We start from the raw sequence: 21,792 nt of genomic DNA on the forward strand, positions 1-21,792 counted from the left end.
TGTGGTTTGTTATTAATATTTATTGTACTGACTGGCTAGGGGTGAAAACTTGTATTTAATTTAGTGTTTGAATAATTTATATTATTGCTAGGAAGTTACATTTTTCTCCACTCTCTGCTTTTACCCCAGATACTTCCCTTGACAGAAATGTTTCTTAAAAGAACTGTGTGTTAGCTAGAGAGATTAAAGTTAATCTTTTCACATTAAAAAAATTTTGCAGCATGAGAATAGATACATTTCCTAATACAGGGGTCATCCATTTTCTCTTTTTGAATTTTAGATACGGACATGGCTATGAAATATTTTGTGTTGCTTGTAGCAATTCAAAGACTCTGCTTGCCTCAGCTTGTAAGGTAGGGCATGTTACTTTTCTGTTCTGCTTGGTCACAGGTTATTTAAATCAGGTTCCTGCAAGCTTAGTGATGCAGGCAGAATTCTACATGAAAGGCCATAGGTGCCTGATTTTTCTGAATCTTGCTTTCTCTGCCTCTTTCCCATCTGTCTCTTCAGAAGCTTGCAGTTGCCTTTTAAATCTGTCTCAGCTGCACATTTTTGTTTTTCAGTACTTGGCTTGAGCCTAGTTATGCCCCTACTCAAAAACTATTTAATCAGATATCTGAAAATTAGACCTAAAAATGTGATAAAAATTTTTAGTAATGGGAGTCCTGGAGACACAGGGGAAGGCAAAATTCCGTGTGCATTCCCTCTGACCATTTCTTGAGGCCGCTCAGGGTGGTGTTGACCTAATAGGGGAGTGGAGTCCCTTGGCCCATGCCATAGAGAGGCAAGGGGGCGGCCAGGGCAGCGAGCCACCAGTAGGTGGCACCGCAGAATTGTGCACTTGAGACAGTGGCTTTGGGGAATGGTCTTGAACTTGCTCTTCAGTGTTTATATCCTGTGGAGGATTATGTGAAGGATCTGAGACCCACACATTCCTCTGAATTTCCTCAAATTATCTACTTGTTTTAAACAAGAAAATACATTTATTTACTTGTTTTAAGCATGATAGTAAGAGCTGCCCGCCTGGATGGCCACCTTTGGGTTTCTTTGTTTTGGGGTTTTTTTCTGTGTGTTTGTTTTTTGTCCGTGCTCTTGCTGTGGCTTCTTTGTATTTGCCTGTGTTGAGTTGAGGGTCATCCTAAGAAATAATGTCATGCTCCTTTTCCCTCACCCCTCTTTGTTTATTGGCCTCTTTGTGAGTGTGGTCCTGAGACTTTTCTTTCTGTTAATACAGATGCCTTTGGGTAGAATAGGGCATAATAGCAATAACAACTGTGCTTCTATTGAGCAAAGTTTTTTGTGTCTTAGAGCACTGTTAATCATATAATTATTTTCTCCTTTTCAAGTTGGCTCACTTGTAACAAGCATGGGCATTTCTCCTTTAAAGCTAACATTCTGTAGCTGTTTTATTTAGGTGTCATGAGTGTACTAAAGGAGAAGAGGGCAGCAGAGGATGAGATGGTTAGATAGCATCACCAACTCAGTAGACACAAACTTGAGCAAACTCCAGGGGATTGTGGAGGAAAGGGAAGCCTGGTATGCTGCAGTCCATGGGATGGCAAAGAGTCTGACACAACCTAGCAAATGAATGACAACAAAGTGTACTATAAATTGCACTTTGAACATTGGACAGTTTGATAAATTTTGACATATACCTGTGAAATGATCACTACAATCATAATGAAGATACCATCCACCCCCAATCCTGTGCTGTGCTGCGCTTAGTCACTCAGTTGTCTGACTCTGCAATCCCATGGGCTGTTGTAGCCCACCAGGCTCCTCTGCCCACAGGGATTCTCCAGGCAGGAGTACTGGTGTGGGCTGCCATTCCCTTCTCCAGGGGATCTTCCCAACCCAGGGATCAAACTCAGGTCTCCCATTTTGCAGGGAGATTCTTTACCATCTGAGTCACCAGGGAAGCCAGACCCTATCCCTAATAAACCACGAATCTGCTTTTACATGATAGAGTAGTTTATATTTTCTAAATTTCTAAATTTTTCTATAAATGTAACTATAGTTTGTACTCTTTTTTTGTGTAGCTTCTTTCATTTATCATAATTTGAGATTCATCTATTTTGTTGCATGTATCAATTAATTGTTCACGTTTTTATTTCTGAATTGTCTTCCCTTTTACATATATATTACAGTTTGTTGATCCATTCACTTAATGGAGATTTAGGTGATTTCCATTTTGGGACTTTTACCAGTAAAGCTGTTATAAACATTTGTGTACAAGTCTTTGCATAGAATATGCTTTCATGTCTCTTGAGCAAATAAATATGAGTGGAATTGCTGACTATATGGTAGATATATATTTAAATTTTTAAGAAACTGACAAACTGTTTTCCAAAGTGGTTGTACCACTTTACAGTCCCACTGGCAACATATGAGAGTTTCAGTTGCTCTACACCTTCACCAGTACATGATATTGTCATGTTTTTAACTTTTACCATTCTGATACTTTTGTAATACCTCATTATACCTGTAATTTGCATTTCCCTAATGATTAATGATGTTGAGTATTTTTTCCTGTGCTAGTTTTCCATCTGTGTATCTTCTTTGATGAAGTATCTATTCAAATCTTTTGCCCAGTTCTTTATTGTATTGTTTTCTTACTACTGAATTTTGAAAAGTTCTTTATAGACACTGGATAATCCTTTATCAGATATTTGTTATGTAGATAATTTTCCCAGTGGCTTGTTTTTTCCTTTTCTTAGCAGTGTTTTTTCAGAGGGCAGAAGTTTATGTTTTGGCGAAGTCTAATTTATCACTTTTGTTCGGTGTTGTGTTTGTGCTTCTTGTGTAGAATCTAAGTAATCTTTGCCCGACTCAAAGATCTTCTGCATAGTTAAGCATGTTTGCTGTGCATTATGACTCTAATTCTTTATCAGGTTGCAAAATTTCCCTACAGTTCGTAGTTGGCAGAGAGTTTTTATCAAGAATGGATGTTAGATTTTGTCAAATTTTTTTCTTTGTTGGCATGTCAAATGTTTTTCCCTTTTAATTTATTAATATGATGAATTACATTGAATATACATTTTAAAAAATTATTCTTTTTATTGAGGTGTAACTGACATATATAACATTGTATTAGTTTCAGCTGTACAGCGTAGTGATTCGACGTTTGTTTACATTGGGAAGTGATCCCCACAGTAAGTCTAGCTAACATCCATCATCATACATAGTTAGAAGAAAAAGTTTTTTCTTGTGCTGAGGACGTTTAAGATCTCAGCAACTTTCAAATATGCAGTACAGTATTGATGATAATTGCTGTGCTACAGATTACATCCCCCTAACTTAGTTATCTGTAGCTGGATGTTTGTACCTTTTGACTCTTCACCCATTTCACCCAGCCCTCAATCCTGGCTTCTGGATAGGTGTTAGTGCTGTTAAGTTTTCCTGTAAGTATTGCTTTTGAGGCATTCTGCAAATTTTGGTATGTTGTGTTTTCATTTTCATTCAGTTAAAAATACTTTCTAATTTCTTTCATCTTTTATTTTTTAACAATAGGTTATTTTGAAATATATTAGTTTCCATATACTGAATATTTTTAAGGTCTTTCTGTTACTGATTTCTAATTTAATTTTGTTTAAAAAGTATAGTATAGCTTCAATCATTTGAAATTTAATCTTGGTGAATTTCCATGTTCTCTTTAAGAAGGTAGATTCTGTTTCTGTTGGGTGGAGTGTTCTGAAAAATATGACTTATATTGGTTGATAGCATTACCGTCTTTGCTCTTTTGGTTCTGTTGTGTGTGGCATTTTGAAATCTCTGACGACAGTTGTGAACTTGTCTTTTAATCTTCGTGGTGCGTTCAGTTTGTACTCTGTTTTGAAGCTCTGTTGTTAGATCCTAAGCATTTACGATCATTATGTTCTCTTGATTAACTGATTAGTTTATTATTATGAAATGGAACTCTTTATTTCTGATAATAGTTTGTGCTCTGAAATCCACTCTGATGTTAATATAGCCACTCCAGCTTTCTTTCTTTTTTTTTGGCCACACTGCGAGGCCTGCATCGTCTTAGTTCCCTGACCAGTAACCCATGCCCCCTGCAGTGAAAGCATGGAGTCCTTACCACTGAGTAGTGCTTGAATTATGTGTCTTTTTTCATCATTTTACTTTTAAGTTATTTGTTAACTTTTATCTCAAGTGGATTTCTTGGAGGCAGCATAGAGTTGGATCTTTTTCTTGTCCTGATAATCTTTCATTTTAATAGGGGTGTTTATTAGAGTATTTGAATTTACTGTAATCATTGATATGGATCTTTATTATCTTGCCATTTATTTTCTGTTTAATCCATCTGTTCTTTGATCCATTTTACTTATTTTTGGTGAAGTAATTACTTTTTATAATTCCATTTCATTTCTTTTGTTTAGCAGATATAACTCTTTGTTGTGTTATTTTATTGGTTGTTTCACATTTTATAGTATGTGTCTTTAATTTACCACAGTTTAGCATCAAGTAATAGCGCACTGTTCATGAGAAAATAAGTATATTTTCATTTCCCCCTATTTTGTGGTATTGTTTTTGTACATTTTGCTTTTTTACAGAAATCCCATGCTACTATTATTTTTGCTTTAATAATCAATTATCCCTAAAGAAATTTAAATAATAAAAAAGTTTTTCCATCAGACATAGTTTTCCTTCTGCCTGCAGGATATTCCCTAGCATTTTTTGTAATGTAGTTCTGCTGGTTAGGAATTTTTTGAGTTTTTGCTTGTCTGGAAAATATGTATGTCTCCTTCATTTTTAAAGTGTACTTATAGTAGGTAAAGAATTGTTTGTTTTCCTTTCTGTACTTTAAAAATGTTGCTTTATTTTCTTCTGACTTGCATTGCTTTGGATGAGAAGTCCAGTGTAATTTTTCTTTGTTACTCAATAATGGGTTTTTTCCTCTCCATGTGCAATTTTTTGTTTATCACTGGTTTTAAACAATTTGATTATTGTGGGTATAATTTTCTCTGTGTTTCTTGTGCTTGAGTTTTATTGAACTTCTTGGAACCTTCAGTTTATTGTTTTTATCAAATTTGAGGGCCATTAGCTTTTTAAGTATTTTTTCTTTTCATCCTTTTGCAGACCATAGTTACACCTATATTTGGCTGCTTGATGTTGTCATAGGGTTCAGTGATGTTCTTTTGTTTTTTAATTTTTTCTACTCTATGATTCTTTTTGTCCCTTGGAGTAAGTGTTCTTTGTTGCCAGACGTCAAGTATTTTGAAGTGCCATTGTTTCATGTAGTTTAATCTTTTAGTTTTTTTCATACAAGATAGTAAATCTGGTCCCTGTTACTTCGTATGGACCAGAAGTGAAAGTCTCTTAACTACTAATTACACAGTTAATGCAGAAATGTATTTTGTAAAAATACAATACATACTTGTAAAATTATGTAAAATACTTACTTGGAAAAATAGTATGGCAGCTCCTCAAAAAATTAAAATAGAACTATACCATATGATCCAGCAATTCTGCTTTTGGGTATTTATCCAAAGAAAATGAAAACATTAATTTATAAAGATAAATGTACCCCTGTGTTCACTGTAGCTTTATTTGCAATAGACAAGATATGCCAAAGTGTCCACTGATAAAGGAATGACTAGGAAGGGTGGTGTGTGCACGTGAATGTGCAGTATAACCCAGCCATTAAACAAGAATGAAGTCTTTCCATCTGTGGCACCGTGGATAGACCTGGAGGGTGTTATGCTAAGTGAAATAAGTAAATAAGTCAGCCGGAGAAAGACAGATACTAAATGATGATTTCATTTATATATGGAATCCAAAAAACAAAACAAATGGACAAACAAAACAGAAGCAGATTCGTTGATACAGGGAACAGACAGGGTGTTTTCAGGAGGGGTGGAGAGATGATGGAAATAGGGGTATAAGAGGTATAAACTTATAAATAATTCAGTTTCAAAATAAGTCACCGGGATGTGAGGTGCACATAGGGAACACAGTCAATAACAAGGTAAAATATTGTATGTTAATTATAATTTAAAAATTCTGATTCCACTGCCAGTCTCTAATTATTCATCATTTCCAATCCCCGTCTGTCTCTTCTCAGGGGTTACACCTGGTTATAGAATTTATAGTATCTTCTGAGAATTTGTGGTTTTTATTTATGCAGATACATGAAGAATACTGTAGAAGCTATGTGTTACTTTGAAAAGTGGTTTTGTTTTCTTTTTTCCAGTTTATTTTACTCACATTGCTTTCTTGTTTCATCTCTGTCCTACAGGCAGCCAAGAAAGAGCATGCCGCCATCATTCTCTGGAACACTGCATCTTGGAAGCAGGTGCAGAATTTAATCTTCCACAGTTTGACTGTCACACAGATGGCCTTCTCTCCTGACGACAAGTTCTTACTAGCTGTTTCCAGAGATCGGACCTGGTCACTGTGGAAGAGGCAGGACACGATCCCACCTGAGTTAGGTAAACGGCTCCTGGCTGGGAAGAGTACTAGTGAGACAGCTATACCCATTTACTCACTTTGAGCAGCTGTTGGGTAAAGTGAAATGATAATGGGGTGAAGCTAGAGTCTGGTTACTGGGAATCTTTCAAAGTTTTTGACATTTGAGGAAGACTTGACCTTCCTTGTAAGGATGATAATGTTTTCAGATATCTTGGTTAAAGAACGATAAAAATCTGTCTGTACAAAATTTAGACTTTGCAGATGGTTACAGAATGCCACCATAAAACCAAATAGATGATATATACTGAGGATTTTATGGGACAGGAATAATAATATACAGTTAAATTACCCACCTGTTTCACACTGATAATTTAGACATCCACCTGGCTTCCTTGGTGGCTCAGATGGTAAAGAATCCACCTGCTGTGCAGGAGACCCGAATTCGATCCCTGGGTCAGGAAGATCCCCTGGAGATGGGAATGGCTACCCACTCCAGTATTCTTGTTTGGAGAATCCCATGGACAGAGCAGCCTGGCAGGCTGCAGACCATGGAGTTGGAAAGCGTTGGACATGACCGAGGAACTAATATTTGTGAATAACATGACCCCTGGGCAAGATGTTAACACACCTACCTGCATTCTACTTTGGACCTGGCATAAAATGAAAAAACACTGCAAAGGGAAAAAAAGTTTCCTTTGTGTACTTAACAGCAATAGCCTATTATTCTTCCAGTTTCAGTGAGTGGGTAAAATCCAGAGAGTGGTTAAAGTACTTTTGTGTTGTTAATCCTGCTGTTAATTTTTTCATTGATTACTACATCAGTTTGACTTACGATGTTTTTAGTTCTTTGGGTTTTTTATATTTTAGAGAATATCAAGTACTATGACACATACTGAGCAGTATATATTAAAACAGACTGATTTCATTTGCAACCAGTGATTTCCTAATATGTAGCCTTTACTTTTTAAAGTTAAAGTGAGGCTAATAACAAATCTATATAATAATGTGTTATATCTTTGTGGATTGTTGATTAATAGATACATTAGTCTTCCCTTGATACGCAGTTAGGTCATTTAGGTTTAGTCCCTGTGAGGGCTAGAAGTTAGTTACCCTACACTTAGAATCTTACAAAGGAAAAGATTAAAAAAAAAAATTTTTTTTTAACATTGTTTAAAAGTGCATTATTCTTTTTTCCATAGCTTAATACACAGGTCTGGCTACTACCTGAGTAAGTTTAAATTTCTTCAGGCTTCTTCTATAGGCATCAAGTTAAGTGTCCAGAAGATGTTTTACATCAGTCACTTCAGTTCAGTTCAGTTCAGTTCAGTTGCTCAGTCGTGTCCAACTCTTTGCGACCCCATGGACTGAAGCACGCCAGGTCTCCCTGTCCATCAACTCCCAGAGTTTACTCATACTCATGTCCATTGAGTTGGTGATGCCATCCAACCATTTCATCCTTTGTCGTCCCCTTTTCATCCCGCCTTCAGTCTTTCCCAGCATCAGGGTCTTTTCCAATGAGTCAGTTCTTTGCATCAGGTGGCCAAAGTTTTGGAGTTTCAGCTTCAGCATCAGTCCTTCCAGTGAATATTCAGGACTGATTTCCTTTAGGATGGACTGGTTGGATCTCCTTGCTGTCCAAGGGACTCTCAAGAGTCTTCTCCAACACCACAGTTCAAAAGCATCAATTCTTTGGTGCTCAGCTTTCTTTATAGTCCAACTCTCACATCCATACATGACCACTGGGAAAACCATAGCCTTGACTAGACGGACCTTTGTTGGCAAACTGTCTCTGCTTTTTAATACTCTGTCTAGGTTGGTCATAACTTTCCTTCCAAGGAGTAAGTGTCTTTTAATTTCATGGCGGCAGTCTCCATCTGTGGTGATTTTGGAGCCCAAAAAAATAGTCTGTCACTGTTTCCACTGTTTCCCCATCTATTTGCCATGAAGTGGTGGGACCAGATGCCATGATCTTAATTTTCTGAATGTTGAGTTTTAAGCCAACTTTTTCACTGTCCTCTTTCACTTTCATCAAGAGGCTCTTTAGTTCTTCTTCACTTTCTGCCATAAGGGTGGTGTCATCTGCATATCTGAGGTTATTGATATTTCTCCTGGCAATCTTGATTCCACCTTGTGCTTCATCCAGTTCAGCATTTCTCATGATGTACTCTGCATAGAAGTTAAATAAGCAGGGGGACAGTATACAGCCTTGACGTGCTCCTTCCATGGTTTGCAACCAGTCTGTTGTTTCATGTCCAGTTCTAACTGTTGCTTCTTGACCTGCATATGGATTTCTCAGGAGGCAGGTCAGGTGGTCTGGTATTCCCATCTCTCAGAATTTTCCATAGTTTGTTGTGGTCCACACAGTCAAAGGCTTTGGCATAGTCAATAAAGCAGAAATAGATGTTTTTCTAGAACTCTCTTGCTTTTTCTATGATCCAGCAGATGTTGGCAGTTTGATCTCTGGTTCCTCTGCCTTTTCTAAATCCAGCTTGAACATCTGGAAGTTCACAGTTCACGTACTGTTGAAGCCTGGCTTGGAGGATTTTGAGCATTACTTTACTAGCGTGTGAGATGAGTCCACTTGCACGGTAGTTTGAGCATTCTTTAGCAATGCCTTTCTTTGGGTTTGGAATGAAAACTAACCTTTTCCAGGCCTGTGGCCACTGCTGAGTTTTCCAAATTTGCTGGCATATTGAGTATAGCACTTTCACAGCATCATCTTTTAGGATTTGAAATAGCTCAACTGGAATTCCATCACCTCCACTAGCTTTGTTTGTAGTGATACTTCCTAAGGCCCACTTGACTTCACATTCCAGGATGTCTGGCTCTAGGTGATCACACCATTGTGATTATCTGTCATGAAGATCTTTTTTGTATAGTTCTTCTGTGTATTCTTGCCACCTCTTCTTAGTATCTTCTGCTTCTGTTAGGTCCATACCATTTCTGTCCTTTGTTGTGCCCATCTTTGCATGAAAAGGGGTAGTTCTAATTTTCTTAAAGAGATCTCTAGTCTTTCCCATTCTATTGTTTTCCTCTATTTCTTTGCACGGATCACTGAAGAAGGCCGCCTTATGTCTCCTTGCTATTCTTTGGAACTCTACATTCAAATGGGTATATCTTTCCTTTTCTCCTGTGCCTTTAGCTTCACTTCTTTTCACAGCTATTTGTAAGGCCTCCTCAGACAACCATTTTGCCTTTTTGCATTTCTTTTTCTTGGGGATAGTCTTGATCACTGCCTTCTGTACAGTGTCACGAACCTCCATCCATAGTTCTTCAGGCACTCTGTCTATCAGATCTAATCCCTTTAATCTATTTGTCACTTCCACTGTATAATCATAAGGGATTTGGTTTAGGTCATACCTGAATGGTCTAGTGGTTTTCCCTATTTTCTTCAATTTAACTCTGAATTTGGCAATAAGGAGTTCACATCAGTCACTTGAGAGTGACTAATCAGTATAATTTCCTACCAGAAAAATAATTGTATGCCCATAGTCTTCTGGTGAGGGGTCTGCTTCCTGGCCTTGATCTGTTGCAAAAGACATCCATTTATGTGTATAGATTGATGACTAAATTACATGATTTATATGGCACTTAAACATAACTTTCTAACAAGGAAAAACCAGGTTTCTCCACTTTGAAAGTAGTGCATAAATGTGTTTCTTTCAGATCCCGTTTTCAGCTTGTTTGCCTTCACTAACAAAGTCACTGCTGTGCATAGCAGGATTATTTGGTCTTGCGATTGGAGTCCGGATGGCAGGTATTTCTTCACTGGAAGTCGGGACAGAAAGGTAATTTTTTTTTTTAACTTTGTATTTTTTCAAATGTAATATAATATTACAGGTATCTTTGGATTAAAAAAACACACATAATCCTAATTTTCTAATATGGTTTTTAAAAATCAGTTTATATATTCCCTCCTGTATTTTTTGTATGCATACATAAAAGACTTTTCTTACTGTTAAATTCTATAAATACATGTCTTTGAAATATCAACTACAGAGGAGACTCTTCAGACTCATTACTAATATCAGATGGCCCCAGTGGGAGAAAAGTAGTAAATGAAATGGGTTAAGACTATCCATACTTTTCTTTTTCATACTTGTATGAATTTAAAATTCTGTGAATAATTGTTACCTTTTCATTCATTGGAGGAGGTGGGATATGTGAGTGTGTGTGTCCCAAGCTTTGAAAATAGTCAGGATAAGTGAGCTAGCGGTAGGTTCTTGGCCTTGCCCCTTGCCCTTGTTCTCTGGGAAATGTTTGCCTGGCCCAGTCTTTCCTCTGGTGTTCATGCTCTTTGAAACGTCCACGGGATGGCAAAGAGCTGGACAAGACTGAGCGACTAAACAACAACATGGCAATAAAGAGGTGATTAGGTGGGTGAGGGTGTTGATTGGGTGGGTTGGGGGGTTTGAATGGAAATTTTCATTCCCAATATATCTTTTGTTATTATTTCTTACTATTAAAAATTCTGTGTGTAACTGTGGTTAGAAATAAAAGTTATTTTAAAATGTTTAAAAAAAAAATATCATTTCCTTCTCTGCAATTCCTGCAGACTAGAGGTCTGAGGCGCCTGAGCGTCTCCTTTCCACCCCCGCCCTCTCAGTCCTAGTCGTGGTATTCCTGAGCAGGGGACTGACACGGTGTGTGCTCAGTGACACACACAAGTGTCGGCCTCTGACATGCCCTCTCCCAGCCCTTCGCTCCTCTCACTGACCTCCTCGTGTCTTCCCCGGCGTTTATCTTCCTACTCGCTGCAAGCTGCTCGGGCAGCAGGTCTGCTTCCGCTCTCCACAGTCAGGCCCGGCAGCAGACAGTCCAGCTGTGACTCTCAGAGACAGGTCAAGGCTGAAACGGACGAAGCACCGTCCATCAGGCGGTCTCGGAAATGCCCATCTGCTTGCCTGGGCAGAGCCTTCTGCTCAGAGTCTCTCTTTGGTCCTGAAGTTGCAGCTCTTGTCTGTTTCACTGCCCTCTCCATTTCTTTGTGACTGTTCACACCCCTGCGAGGCCCGAGCTTCCAGAAAAGCCTCATTTCTTAGCTTGGTATCATCAAGGTTGGGGCCTCCTGAGAGCTGAGCTGGGGTGTAGAGGAAGAGCCAAGGACTTAGTATGGTTCCATACATTTTGAGGTAATTTCTTGGGGGAATGCACAGGCACCTCACTGGATCCGAACTGGTTTCCTGAGTATAAAGAGCAGGCCTCTGGGCAGGGACAGTCGACTTTGGCCCAGCACACTTGGGTAGTTGAGATCTCAGACTTGTATTTGCTACACGGTGGCTTCTCTGTGATGCTTGCAGTCCTCAGAAGTCCTGGATCACAAATGAAAATGATAAATTAGAAAATTTCAGTGTCATCTATGCCATTGAAACTCTCTAATGCATTGCCATTAACAGAAACCTTGCAGAGAGAAAGCGTTACAGAGTTTGATCTGTCTGTGCTTAGGTGGTTGTCTGGGGTGAGTGCGACTCCAGCGATGACGCCATCGAGCACAGCATCGGGCCCTGCTCCTCCGTTCTGGACGTGGGTGGAGCTGTGACCGCCATCAGCGTCTGCCCGGTGCTTAACCTTTCCCAACGGTCAGTCTCTGTGTGGGGGCTTCATCTCATGTTTCTTTAAGAGGACCACTTAGTTTCTCAATGTGTAGCCCTCTTATGCTTTCATCTGTGGGTTCTTTCAGCTTCCAAGTTAACTGTTTTTTAAAAATAATGCTTATGTTTCTCATAAGAATTTCTAAATTGATAGAACTTGATGGTATTTAGAGTGGTGAAATAGAAATGGGGAGTGTGGCTCAGAGGTTCTTATTTCACCAAATGGAAGACGGTGCTACTTTCTCTATAGCGAGTATCTTTAGTAGACTGAGGGCCCCACAGCCAGCCAGGGAAGCGCTGGCTCATGGGCCTTGCCCACCAGGGACAGAGGTAGAACTGTGCACCCTCGATGGTGAGGCGGCTTCTCACGTGCACAGCAGAGCAGCACTCTGGGTCCCGAGTCCGAACAGAGTCCTTCGTCAGCCAGCGGGAGTCGGGAACCCTGAAGAAATTCATGCTAAATTAATCAGTCTTCACCCTTCTCTTAAAAACAGGTACGTGGTTGCAGTAGGATTAGAGTGTGGAAAGATTTGTTTATACTCCTGGAAAAAGACCGATCAAGTTCCAGAAATAAACGACTGGATCCGCTGTGTAGAAACAAGTCAAAGGTATTTCTTTGCTGTTTTTGCTTCCACCAGATCAGATAGACATCGTTGGAGTCTTTAGCAACAAATCTCATGCCTCATTTGCGTGGAGAAGAACACAAATCCATTCCTGGTGCTTACCTCCAATTGGTACCTCTGTGTTTTGTGACATTCTCTTGAAATTGACATTTGTTACTATACTACACTTATTTTTGAAAAGTTTATTTGACCACATGGCTTGTTTGTTTGATATTATCTTTAGAGATAACACATTGGAGATGAAAATGAATTTCAAAATGATGGGTTTCAGAATGTGACCACAGTAGAATCTTAGGAAAATTTGATTCAGAACGTTGGTGATTTTTTTGGAAATATTATAGACTGTGTTTGGTAGCCAGATCTCATGTTTGAACACTTCAGCTCAGCTTCCGAAATGGAGCAAACCGCCAGGTGCCGCTCCCAGCCCTGTGACCCGCCTTCAGACAGAGCGAGGGCTCCGAGCCTTGGGCGTGGGCGCCGCCTTTGCTGGCTCAGAGCACCTGCTGCTCATCGCCTCCTCCTCATCCACATGCCTGGACAGCAGGGATCACTTGTCAATCAACTTCACCCATTTTATGCATTAGAAATGACGAGACCTGCAAAAAAGTCACACATCATTCTGTGTTAGTTTTGTTTTTTTTTTAGGATTCTTCAACGTTCGTATGTTTAAACTATCCAAAATATAACTTCAAATAGAGTTCCAAACAACAGCACCATGAGGAAGGTCACTGGCTTGATGACGAGAGACATGTATTGTATAGGCTATTTCTTCCAGAGGAGTTTGTCTCCTTATCAGCAAAGCATGTTAATGCTTGTGATAATTGTATTTATTTAAGTATATTAAAATGGGGTCTGATTTGTCACTGCTTCTCTCATGGCTTCCCTCCCACCTCTCTGAGGCTGGTCTGGCTGTTGAAACAGTTCATGCTGCTGGCTTACCTAAGATAGACGTAGCCAATGAAATTCCATATTTCAGGCATTTGAAATTTTCTCTCTTCCCGGCCTCCCCTGCCTTCTTTTCCTTCCTTTCGGTTTGCCCTGCCCATGATGCTCACTCTGCCTCTGCCTGGTACCCAGACCACTTCCATGACCTGAAAGTGCGACACTGGCAGGAAGCCCCGTAGAAAGCACAGGCAGGGGACATGTACAGAATTTGAGTTTGTCATTAAAAATTTTTTTTGTCATTATGATGACTTTGGATTTGCAAGAACTGATTCCTGACTTACTTTATATTATTTGGATTGCTAACATTACAGTTACCAAATTAGTAGTAATGTTACCTGAAAGACTTAATTTCAATAGACATTTCTTGAATTCCACTGATTGTTAAAGCAAAATTTGACAGAAATGCATTGTCTATTTCTTGCTGTTTTTGGTGGTGTCCTTGGTCGGTAAGTAAGATGTTTTCAAGGTTAAAATAAAATTGCTAAACTGTTAGTGATAGCACATCTTGATGTTCAGGTTTTGACTTCCATTTATGTTAACAACACTAATAGGAAGCGCATACTAATTTAATTAATATGAATTGAGCAACCAGTAAAATGTTTCACAGTCGTAGCATATGTTCATCTCATGATTTCTCTTTGTTTTAGCCAAAGTCATACACTTGCTATCAAAAAATTATGCTGGAAGAAGTGTAATGGAAAGACTGAACAGAACGAAGGAGAAGGTGCGGAATGGCTGCAGTTTGCCAGTTGTGGTGAAGACCACACTGTGAAGATACACAGAGTCGACAGGTGTGCGCTGTAGTAGGCTGAGTGACTGCACACGGATGGCCGTCAGTGTCTGCAAAGCGTTTATCATGTGAATGGGCGACCTTCCTTTACCTCATACTTGCATCGAGTTTCATTCTTAAGCCTTATGGCAGTAGTCCTCATATGAGTCTCAGACCCTCTGAAATATGATGGAAGCTCCAGACTCTTTTCTCAAAATGTTTATATGTGCAGCCACTCTCAGAACCTCACCCATGCTTTCAGGGATCCAGACCTGCATCTGTGTTTCTGATTGAGAGAGCCTCTGTCCCTCCTTTCTTCATGACCAAATTTGCCTAATTTTGTGTCATTTTCATCTTCTGTTTTCATATGCTGCTGTTTGGGACATTTTATTATTTACTGCCCTCTCTGAGGGAGGACCTAAAAAATAAAGAGATAAAACCCAGATTACTCAATTTTTAACAGTCTTTGTAAATAAACGGACCACACAAAGTATGGTCTTGACCCCTTCCTCCCAGTACATACCAGCCATTCTAAGAATTTGGCAGGTGGTTGTGAGTTTGAACTGCAGTCCCTCCCTTCTATTCCTTCAGGGTTTGACTTAAAGTAGAACATCCCAGCATTTAAACTGACAGATGAAGGGACTTGGAAAGTAGAGTTCCGAATCGTCTGAGCCCCTGTGAGGTCACGTGGATGAGTCACGAGAGGAAGGCTGAAGTCATGAGAGTGAAGGATGTCCCCAGGGGGAGTGAGCGGTAGGAACAGACAAACATGCCAGAAAGACAATATTGGGTGTGCCTGCAGAGGTTTGGGAAGTGGGCCACCAGAGCTGAACATGCTCGGGAGCTGGGTGGGGAGAGCTTCAGAGAGGGTGTGGGAGAGCCTGCGAAGCTGGAGGCATCTGACCCTGTGGAAACGAGCCACCTGGCAGATTGCCCCTTAAACGTACACTGTACGTAATAAATGTGCTGGAAGAGGGAGGGATGGGAGTCTATGCTGTTACCTAACAGGACATTTTGCTTCCAGAGGAGTTCAGTGATATTTAGTCTAAATGAAAGTTTTTAGAACAGAACTATCTGCTGTTTTTAGTCCAACAGAAATACAGTGTAAGCCACCTTTCTTCTAGTACCCACATAAAGGAAAAAGAAGTGTAATTTATTTTGATGACCCATTTGTTTTAACCCGGTATATCCCAAATAGGATCATTTTAACAGACAATATAAAAAGTTGGAGATTTTACCTTTGTATATGAAATTGTTGTATCCTACAAAGTGCAGTTTACATTTAGAACCCATCTCAGTGTGGACTGACCACATTTCAAGTGTACCCATATTTGGACAGTGCAGTTCTGAACTACAGAATCTCTATAAACTTGTCTTAGACCTTTAGTGGTGTGCATGTGTAAGCACACGTGTATGAGGGTGTATGCACCAAGGCAGTGAGCACCTCAGCGTCTTAACCGAAAACCAGGATGCCCTAAAGTGTGGTTTCTCTGCTAATCTGGGGAAGGATCTGGATCTCCCCATTGGCACACAGTAGTTTGTTCAGATGCCTCGCGTGTGGGACTTCAGAGCAGATTCAGTGGACATAACAGTCCTTTGGAACATTCTCCAGCACACCCTAAGTTCTGAAAGCAGTCCTGGTCTTGGGGAAGCCAAGTTCATGGTTACTGTTTTACCAGTTGCAAACAGTTTTCCCAAGTTGTCCTGAAGCATCTGTGTCATTCAGTTTCAGTTCCCAGGAGCTTCATACACACACGCTGTAATTTTACCATGATGGTCTTGTCTTTTTAAAAATTCTGGCTGCGCTGGGTCTTTGCTGGGCTTTCTCGAGTTGTGCGCAAGCTTCTCGTGGTGGTGGCTTCTACTGGTGTGGAGCACAGACTCTAGGGCACTGGCTCAGTAGCTGTGACCCACCGGCTTAGTTGCTCTGCGGCTTGTGGGATCTTCCCAGACCAGAGATGGAACCTGTGTCCCATGCATTGGCAGGCAGAGTCTTAACTACTGGACCACCTGGGAAGTCCACGATGGTCTTAATCTTTTCTTTCTGGAGAACACTTTGAACCATACTCTGGTAGTTCATAACATCTAAAGCAAAGGGACAGTCTTGCAGCTTTGCTCTGGAGGAACTGAGGAGTTTCAGGATCCCAGACCTACCCTTGTCTGTCTGCCCTGATCATTTAATTTCTCTGCCTGATTTACAGCATCAAAGTTCAGATTGATGCCAAGTGCCAGTCTAAGCAGTCTCTTCTGACTTACAGGACTTTCCTGGATGGAGGTGAGGTGGTTGGGTTGTGTTCCCGGCAGTGTTTATCTTGGACAACTAAGAGTCAAATCCCTGCCTTCCCAGCAGCCTCGGGGGAAGCAGCTGTGGTTAGTGATTCCAAAGACAGACTGGGATTGGAGGGAGACTGTGCCAATTCAGGGATAAAACAAAAGGACAGAAGCATCCTTTCCTGAGTGAGAAATCCTCACCACTCCAGAAAATCCTGTAAGGATTCTGTGGTCTGTAAGGAAAATGCAAGGTCTTCTTACCCACTCTGTACGAATCCTATGTACTCTCAAGGGAGCCTGGGTGAGGGTTGGAACCCGGAGGTAAGGAATCAGAGTTGTGTTTGAACCCTGGCTCACACTGGCTGCATCTGGGTAAGCTTTTCTCGTCTCTGTAAGTGGAGATAACATTAATGGGTCAGTCTGACCTCTATTCAACTCTGTGAAAGAAAACGCAAAATGTTCTTTTTGGCTTATTGCAAGAATGAAGTTTTCTCTCTAAAAAGAAATCTAGGTAGGCAGGCCAGGTTGGGGGAGGATACCTCAACATGATCAAGACACCCAGGCTCTTTGCCCTCATCCTCGGTGTGTGGCTGCCTCACTCTCCAGGATGGCTGCTTGGCCTCCTGCCATGATCTTTGCATCGCAGCCAGCAGAAAGGAGGAAGGCATGAGGCTTGCCCCTAACTTTAGGAAAATTTGGAAGTCCATACAAGTTCTTGCTTAATCTTTGTGACCTGAATTTTATCTTGTAGCCATACCTCAAGAGAGACTGGGAAATGAAATGTTTATTGCAGGTGGTTTTTAGCTGAGAATTGAATTGCTTTATTCTGGAAGAGAGGACAAATGTTAGTCTCATTTCATAAAAAGTAACCACCTTGTAGGGTTGTTTTGAGGATTAAATGAGCCAAAAATGCTAGCCCAAGGTCTGGCTTTAGTAAGACACCAATAACTGGTAACTGTTACAATTAAATAAAGTTGAGTTTGTGTCACCTCCATAGAGCCTTTCAGTTCAGTTCACTCGTTCAGTTGTGTCTGACTCTTTGCGACCCCTTGAACTGCAGCATGCCAGGCCTCCCTGTCCATCACCAGCTCCCAGAGTTCACCCAAACCCATGTCCATTGAGTCGGTGATGCCATCCAGCCATCTCATCCTCTGTTGTCCCCTTCTCCTCCCACCTTCTATCTTTCCCAGCATCAGGGTCTTTTCAAATGAGTCAGTTATTTACATCAGGTGGCCAAAGTATTGAAGTTTCAACTTCAAAATCAGTCCTTCCAATGAATACTCAGGACTGATCTCCTTCAGAATGGACTGGTTGGATCTCCTTGCAGTCCAAGTGACTCTCAAGTGTCTCCTCCAACACCACAGTTCAAAAGCATCAATTCTTCACTCAGCTTTCTTTATAGTCCAACTCTCAGACATCCATACATGACTACTGGAAAGAGCCTTTCCATAGAGCCTTTATTTTCCCTCATTTCAAGGATTCTTCTTCTGAATTCATAGTATTTTATTCTCATTTTCTTTTATGGCCTTTGTTGCTTCCTATCTTTATTAATGTGTATCTTAGTCTCTTAATTGTGCCCAACGCTTTGCAACCCCATGGACTGTACCCATCTGGCTTTTCTCTCCATGGGATTTCCCAGGCACAAATACGGAAGTGGGTTGCCATTCCCTTCTCCAGGGGATCTTCCTGACCCAGGGATCAAACCTGGGTCTCCTGCATTGCAGCCGGATTCTTAACTGTCTGAACCACAGGGAAGCCCGTATATCCTAAGCAGTATCAATTAGATACTTTCTGTGGTAAGAAAAGTTTGTCTCAAAAGAGAAACGGAATTGTTAGCTCATGTAACTGAAAACAGTCCAGTGGTCGGACAAGGCACGGGGTAGTGTGACCAGGACCCTTTTCCCGTTTCTGATTCTCAGCTCTGCCCTCTCCGTGTGCCAATCTTGCAGGGCTGCCCTTGCTCATGGCTACAAGAGGGATGAAAGTAGCCCCTGAGGTGGCAGATTGCCTTGCTCATGCATATCAAAAAGAATAAACCCTTCAGAGTTCTCCGGTGGTCCAGTGGTTAGGGTTCAGAGCGCTCACTGCCAAGGGTCTGGATTCAGTCCCTGGCGGGGGAACTAAGATCCTACAAGATGCGACAAGGCCCAAAAAGAATAAACCTTTAAAAGTGAAGTGCCTAACTTTACTCTGAGTGACCCTCTGAACGAACCACAGTGGGCAGAGAAAAGCTCACGGAGTGGCTGGAAGCCTGCCCACCTGCTGTAGCAAGAGCATGAGGTTACCTGCTCTGGGGCTGGAGGCAGAGTCAGCCCCGTGAGGACCACAAAGCAGAGTCGAAGGGGCGGTGGGTGCTGGCTAGGTGAGAGCCAAGTGTACAAGCCTATGAAAGCCTAAACATCAGGGCCTCAGATTTGTTTTCCGTAGCATCTAGCACAGTTTATCTATCTAGCACCATGTACTGTCAAATAGTTGCTGAATTTGAGAATAAGTTTGATAACACAGCTGACTGGTGGGGGAGCATTCTCCAGTGGAAGCCACCAGTCAGTAAAGGGAGTAATTGGCATCAAACCCTCTCCCTGCCTTGGTGGCATAAAGAGGGGACAAAGAGCAGGAAGAAGATGACAGCCAGAGGGGAACAAGAAGGGAGTGGTTTGGCCTTGTTCATTCACTCCTTGAACGAACAGGGAGAAGCTAGGGCCCCAGGGAAAGGGCCTCAGATGCCTGCTGTGGGTCCAGCCACCCTTTCGCTCCTGCGGTCTGCCTAGCACTGGGTGGGGTCGAGGGGGTTGTTTTGAACATGAGTTTGGATATAATAGAGCCTTGTTCCCAAACATGGTGATTTTGAGCTGCCCTTTCAGCTGCTATTCACAGAGAAGGTCTCCTGTCACTGCAGGGGAGGGAGCTTCCTGGGGTTTTCTGATCTTTCTTTCCACTGCTCTCAAGTTATTTCTACCAGAGCTTCCACACTACCAGGCTCTGCTGAGAAACCATCTCCATTGCTGTCTCTCTTCCTTTCTGCTGTGCAGGTCCTTCTCTTACTATATATATATATATAATTAATTTATTTATATATAAATAAAAATTATATATATATATATTTACTTATTTATTTGGCTGCATCAGGTCTTAGTTATGGTTTGAGGGCTGCAGAGTACATGGGCTCAGTAGTTGCAGAGCTGGGGCTTAGCTGCCCCATGGCATGTGAGATCTTAGTTCCCTGAACAGGGATTGAACCTGGGTCCCCTGCACTGGAAGGCAGATTCTTAACCACTGGACTACCAGACCCTCTTCTGATTTCTCTGGTACCAGGATAACTAGATGATTGTTCTCATTGTTGGGGCGGTATGCATTTCACTTCTAGCAGGAAACACTAATTTCATCATCCAAACCAAATTCAGCCTCCTCTGAAACATTCACCCTCATTTTACCTGGCAGGAAATATGATTCACTGTAATTGGCAAGCCTCCAACTATCTCCACGATCAAGAGGCCTGGGGGGTTTTAGCCAATAGAAAAACTACCCTTCCTCACCATTTAAAACCAGGCCATTATAATGGAGCTTCCATCCCCACCCAGACAACGGAAATGATCACTTAGGTCACTGCATAAACGACCTCACCAAGCAAGTTCAATAGTCTGACTAGTCCTCGTCCCAACTGGCTTTTCAGGCTTAGTTACCACCAGGGTGCTCTGCTCCGGCTCTCCTGCCATCTCTGACTTACCTTCTCACTTGTCAGTGGCATGAAGGCAGATGACTCCTAAATGTCACTGTCCCTAGGGCTTTGACTTTTCCCTTGAACACTCCAGAGCTCCTGGGATGACCTGTCCACAGGCCCCTCCCATGAGTTATATCTCCAACTGGCACTGTCCTTCCTGAGGCTGGGGCCCGAATTTTCTTTTAGACATCCTGAACTGAGCCCCATCTTGGTTCCAATATACCTGGGCTGCCAGGGGTCTCAGACACACCTCTTCCCGTCCTTCCTGTACCCCAGACAGGCTCCTCGGCACTGGAGGGTCTGACAGCTCTCTCGCCTTCCTCTCCATCCCCTCCCCTCGTCTCCACCCTGGAGCCTGGGCTCCAGCCTCAACCAAGGTCCTGCTTTGGGAATATTCTGAGCCTTCTGTGCCTCTAGGCCATCGAACACGGAACACTCCCCGCCTCCCCTCCTCTGGACCCTCTGGAGCCCCAGGTGAAGGAGGCTCAACCTTCTGAAGGAAGGTCCAGCACTCTGCAGCATGGAGTGGTGATCTGGTTGCAGACCCATCTTCTTCACTGTCCTGGGGGCCTCTCAGCCCAGAGGCTGCCTTATGGACTGTTGTCTTCCCAGTGCCCACCAGGTTCCCAGCAGGGAGCAGCTCCCCAGTGGACACTGAATGACTGTCCCTGCCAGAGCCCGTTTTCATCTGCAGTAATTCAGCCTTGGACAGTTGCAAGAGGACCACCCCACCATCTGGCCTGGTCACAGTCATTAGACAGTTTGGCTGAAATCACCTCTTTGGGGCACTTTCTTGCTCAAAAATCTTCAGAATGATATTCCAGTCCCTTGGCCTGACTTACAGCCTTTCAAAACCCACCCCCAAACCTGCCCTACCTCCTTCCTTGACCTCCACAGGCTATAACTCTGAGAGGCACTCACGGAACTGTTGCCAAGCGAGCACATGAATGAATACTACACGAATGAAAGTCTTCTGTAGAGTGGAGATCCTCAAGAGTGGAGCCCATTGCCAGGGACTGTAGCCTGAGTACAGAGCCAGGCTCAGTGGGCTGGATCAGGGACAAAGCCCCACCAAGGGGGAGGGACAGGGCTCCCTCACCTGTCTACCCAATCTGGCTATGAAAGGGAAAGTGTTAGTCGCTCAGTTGTGTCCGACTCTTTGCGACCCTGTGGATGGTAGCCCACCAGACTCCTCTGTCCATGGGATTCTCCAGGCAAGATTACTGGAATGGGTTGCCATGTCCTCCAGGGGATCTTTCTGCCCAGGGATTGAATCCAGATCTCCTGCCTTGCAGCCAGATTCTTTACTGTCTGAACCACCACACGTATTTTTAATGGTTCTTGGTAAGAGAGGGTCATCCAGAGGATCTGAAGAGTTGTTTCACTACCAAGTTCTAAACTTTGCATAATGAGGCTGGTTGCCAGGACCTCAGCATGGACCAGACCAGGCTCTTGCGAGGTCCC

General features: G+C 42.1%; 1 protein-coding gene across 1 annotated transcript in view; it reads left to right on the top strand.

The window, feature by feature from the left end:
* The window catches only part of ELP2 (elongator acetyltransferase complex subunit 2), a 53,043-nt gene extending 38,256 nt beyond the window's left edge, over positions 1-14,787 (top strand). The window contains exons 17-22 of the mRNA XM_040264872.1: positions 281-353; positions 6,239-6,431; positions 10,078-10,199; positions 11,857-11,990; positions 12,497-12,610; positions 14,218-14,787. Of these exons, the coding sequence (XP_040120806.1) occupies positions 281-353; positions 6,239-6,431; positions 10,078-10,199; positions 11,857-11,990; positions 12,497-12,610; positions 14,218-14,374 (793 nt within the window). The 3' untranslated portion in view covers positions 14,375-14,787. The remainder of the gene's footprint in view (positions 1-280; positions 354-6,238; positions 6,432-10,077; positions 10,200-11,856; positions 11,991-12,496; positions 12,611-14,217) is intronic.
* Positions 14,788-21,792: the final 7,005 nt, after the last annotated feature.

Source organism: Oryx dammah, unplaced genomic scaffold, assembly GCF_014754425.2.
Source record: "Oryx dammah isolate SB20612 unplaced genomic scaffold, SCBI_Odam_1.1 HiC_scaffold_22, whole genome shotgun sequence".
Lineage (NCBI taxonomy): Eukaryota > Metazoa > Chordata > Mammalia > Artiodactyla > Bovidae > Oryx > Oryx dammah.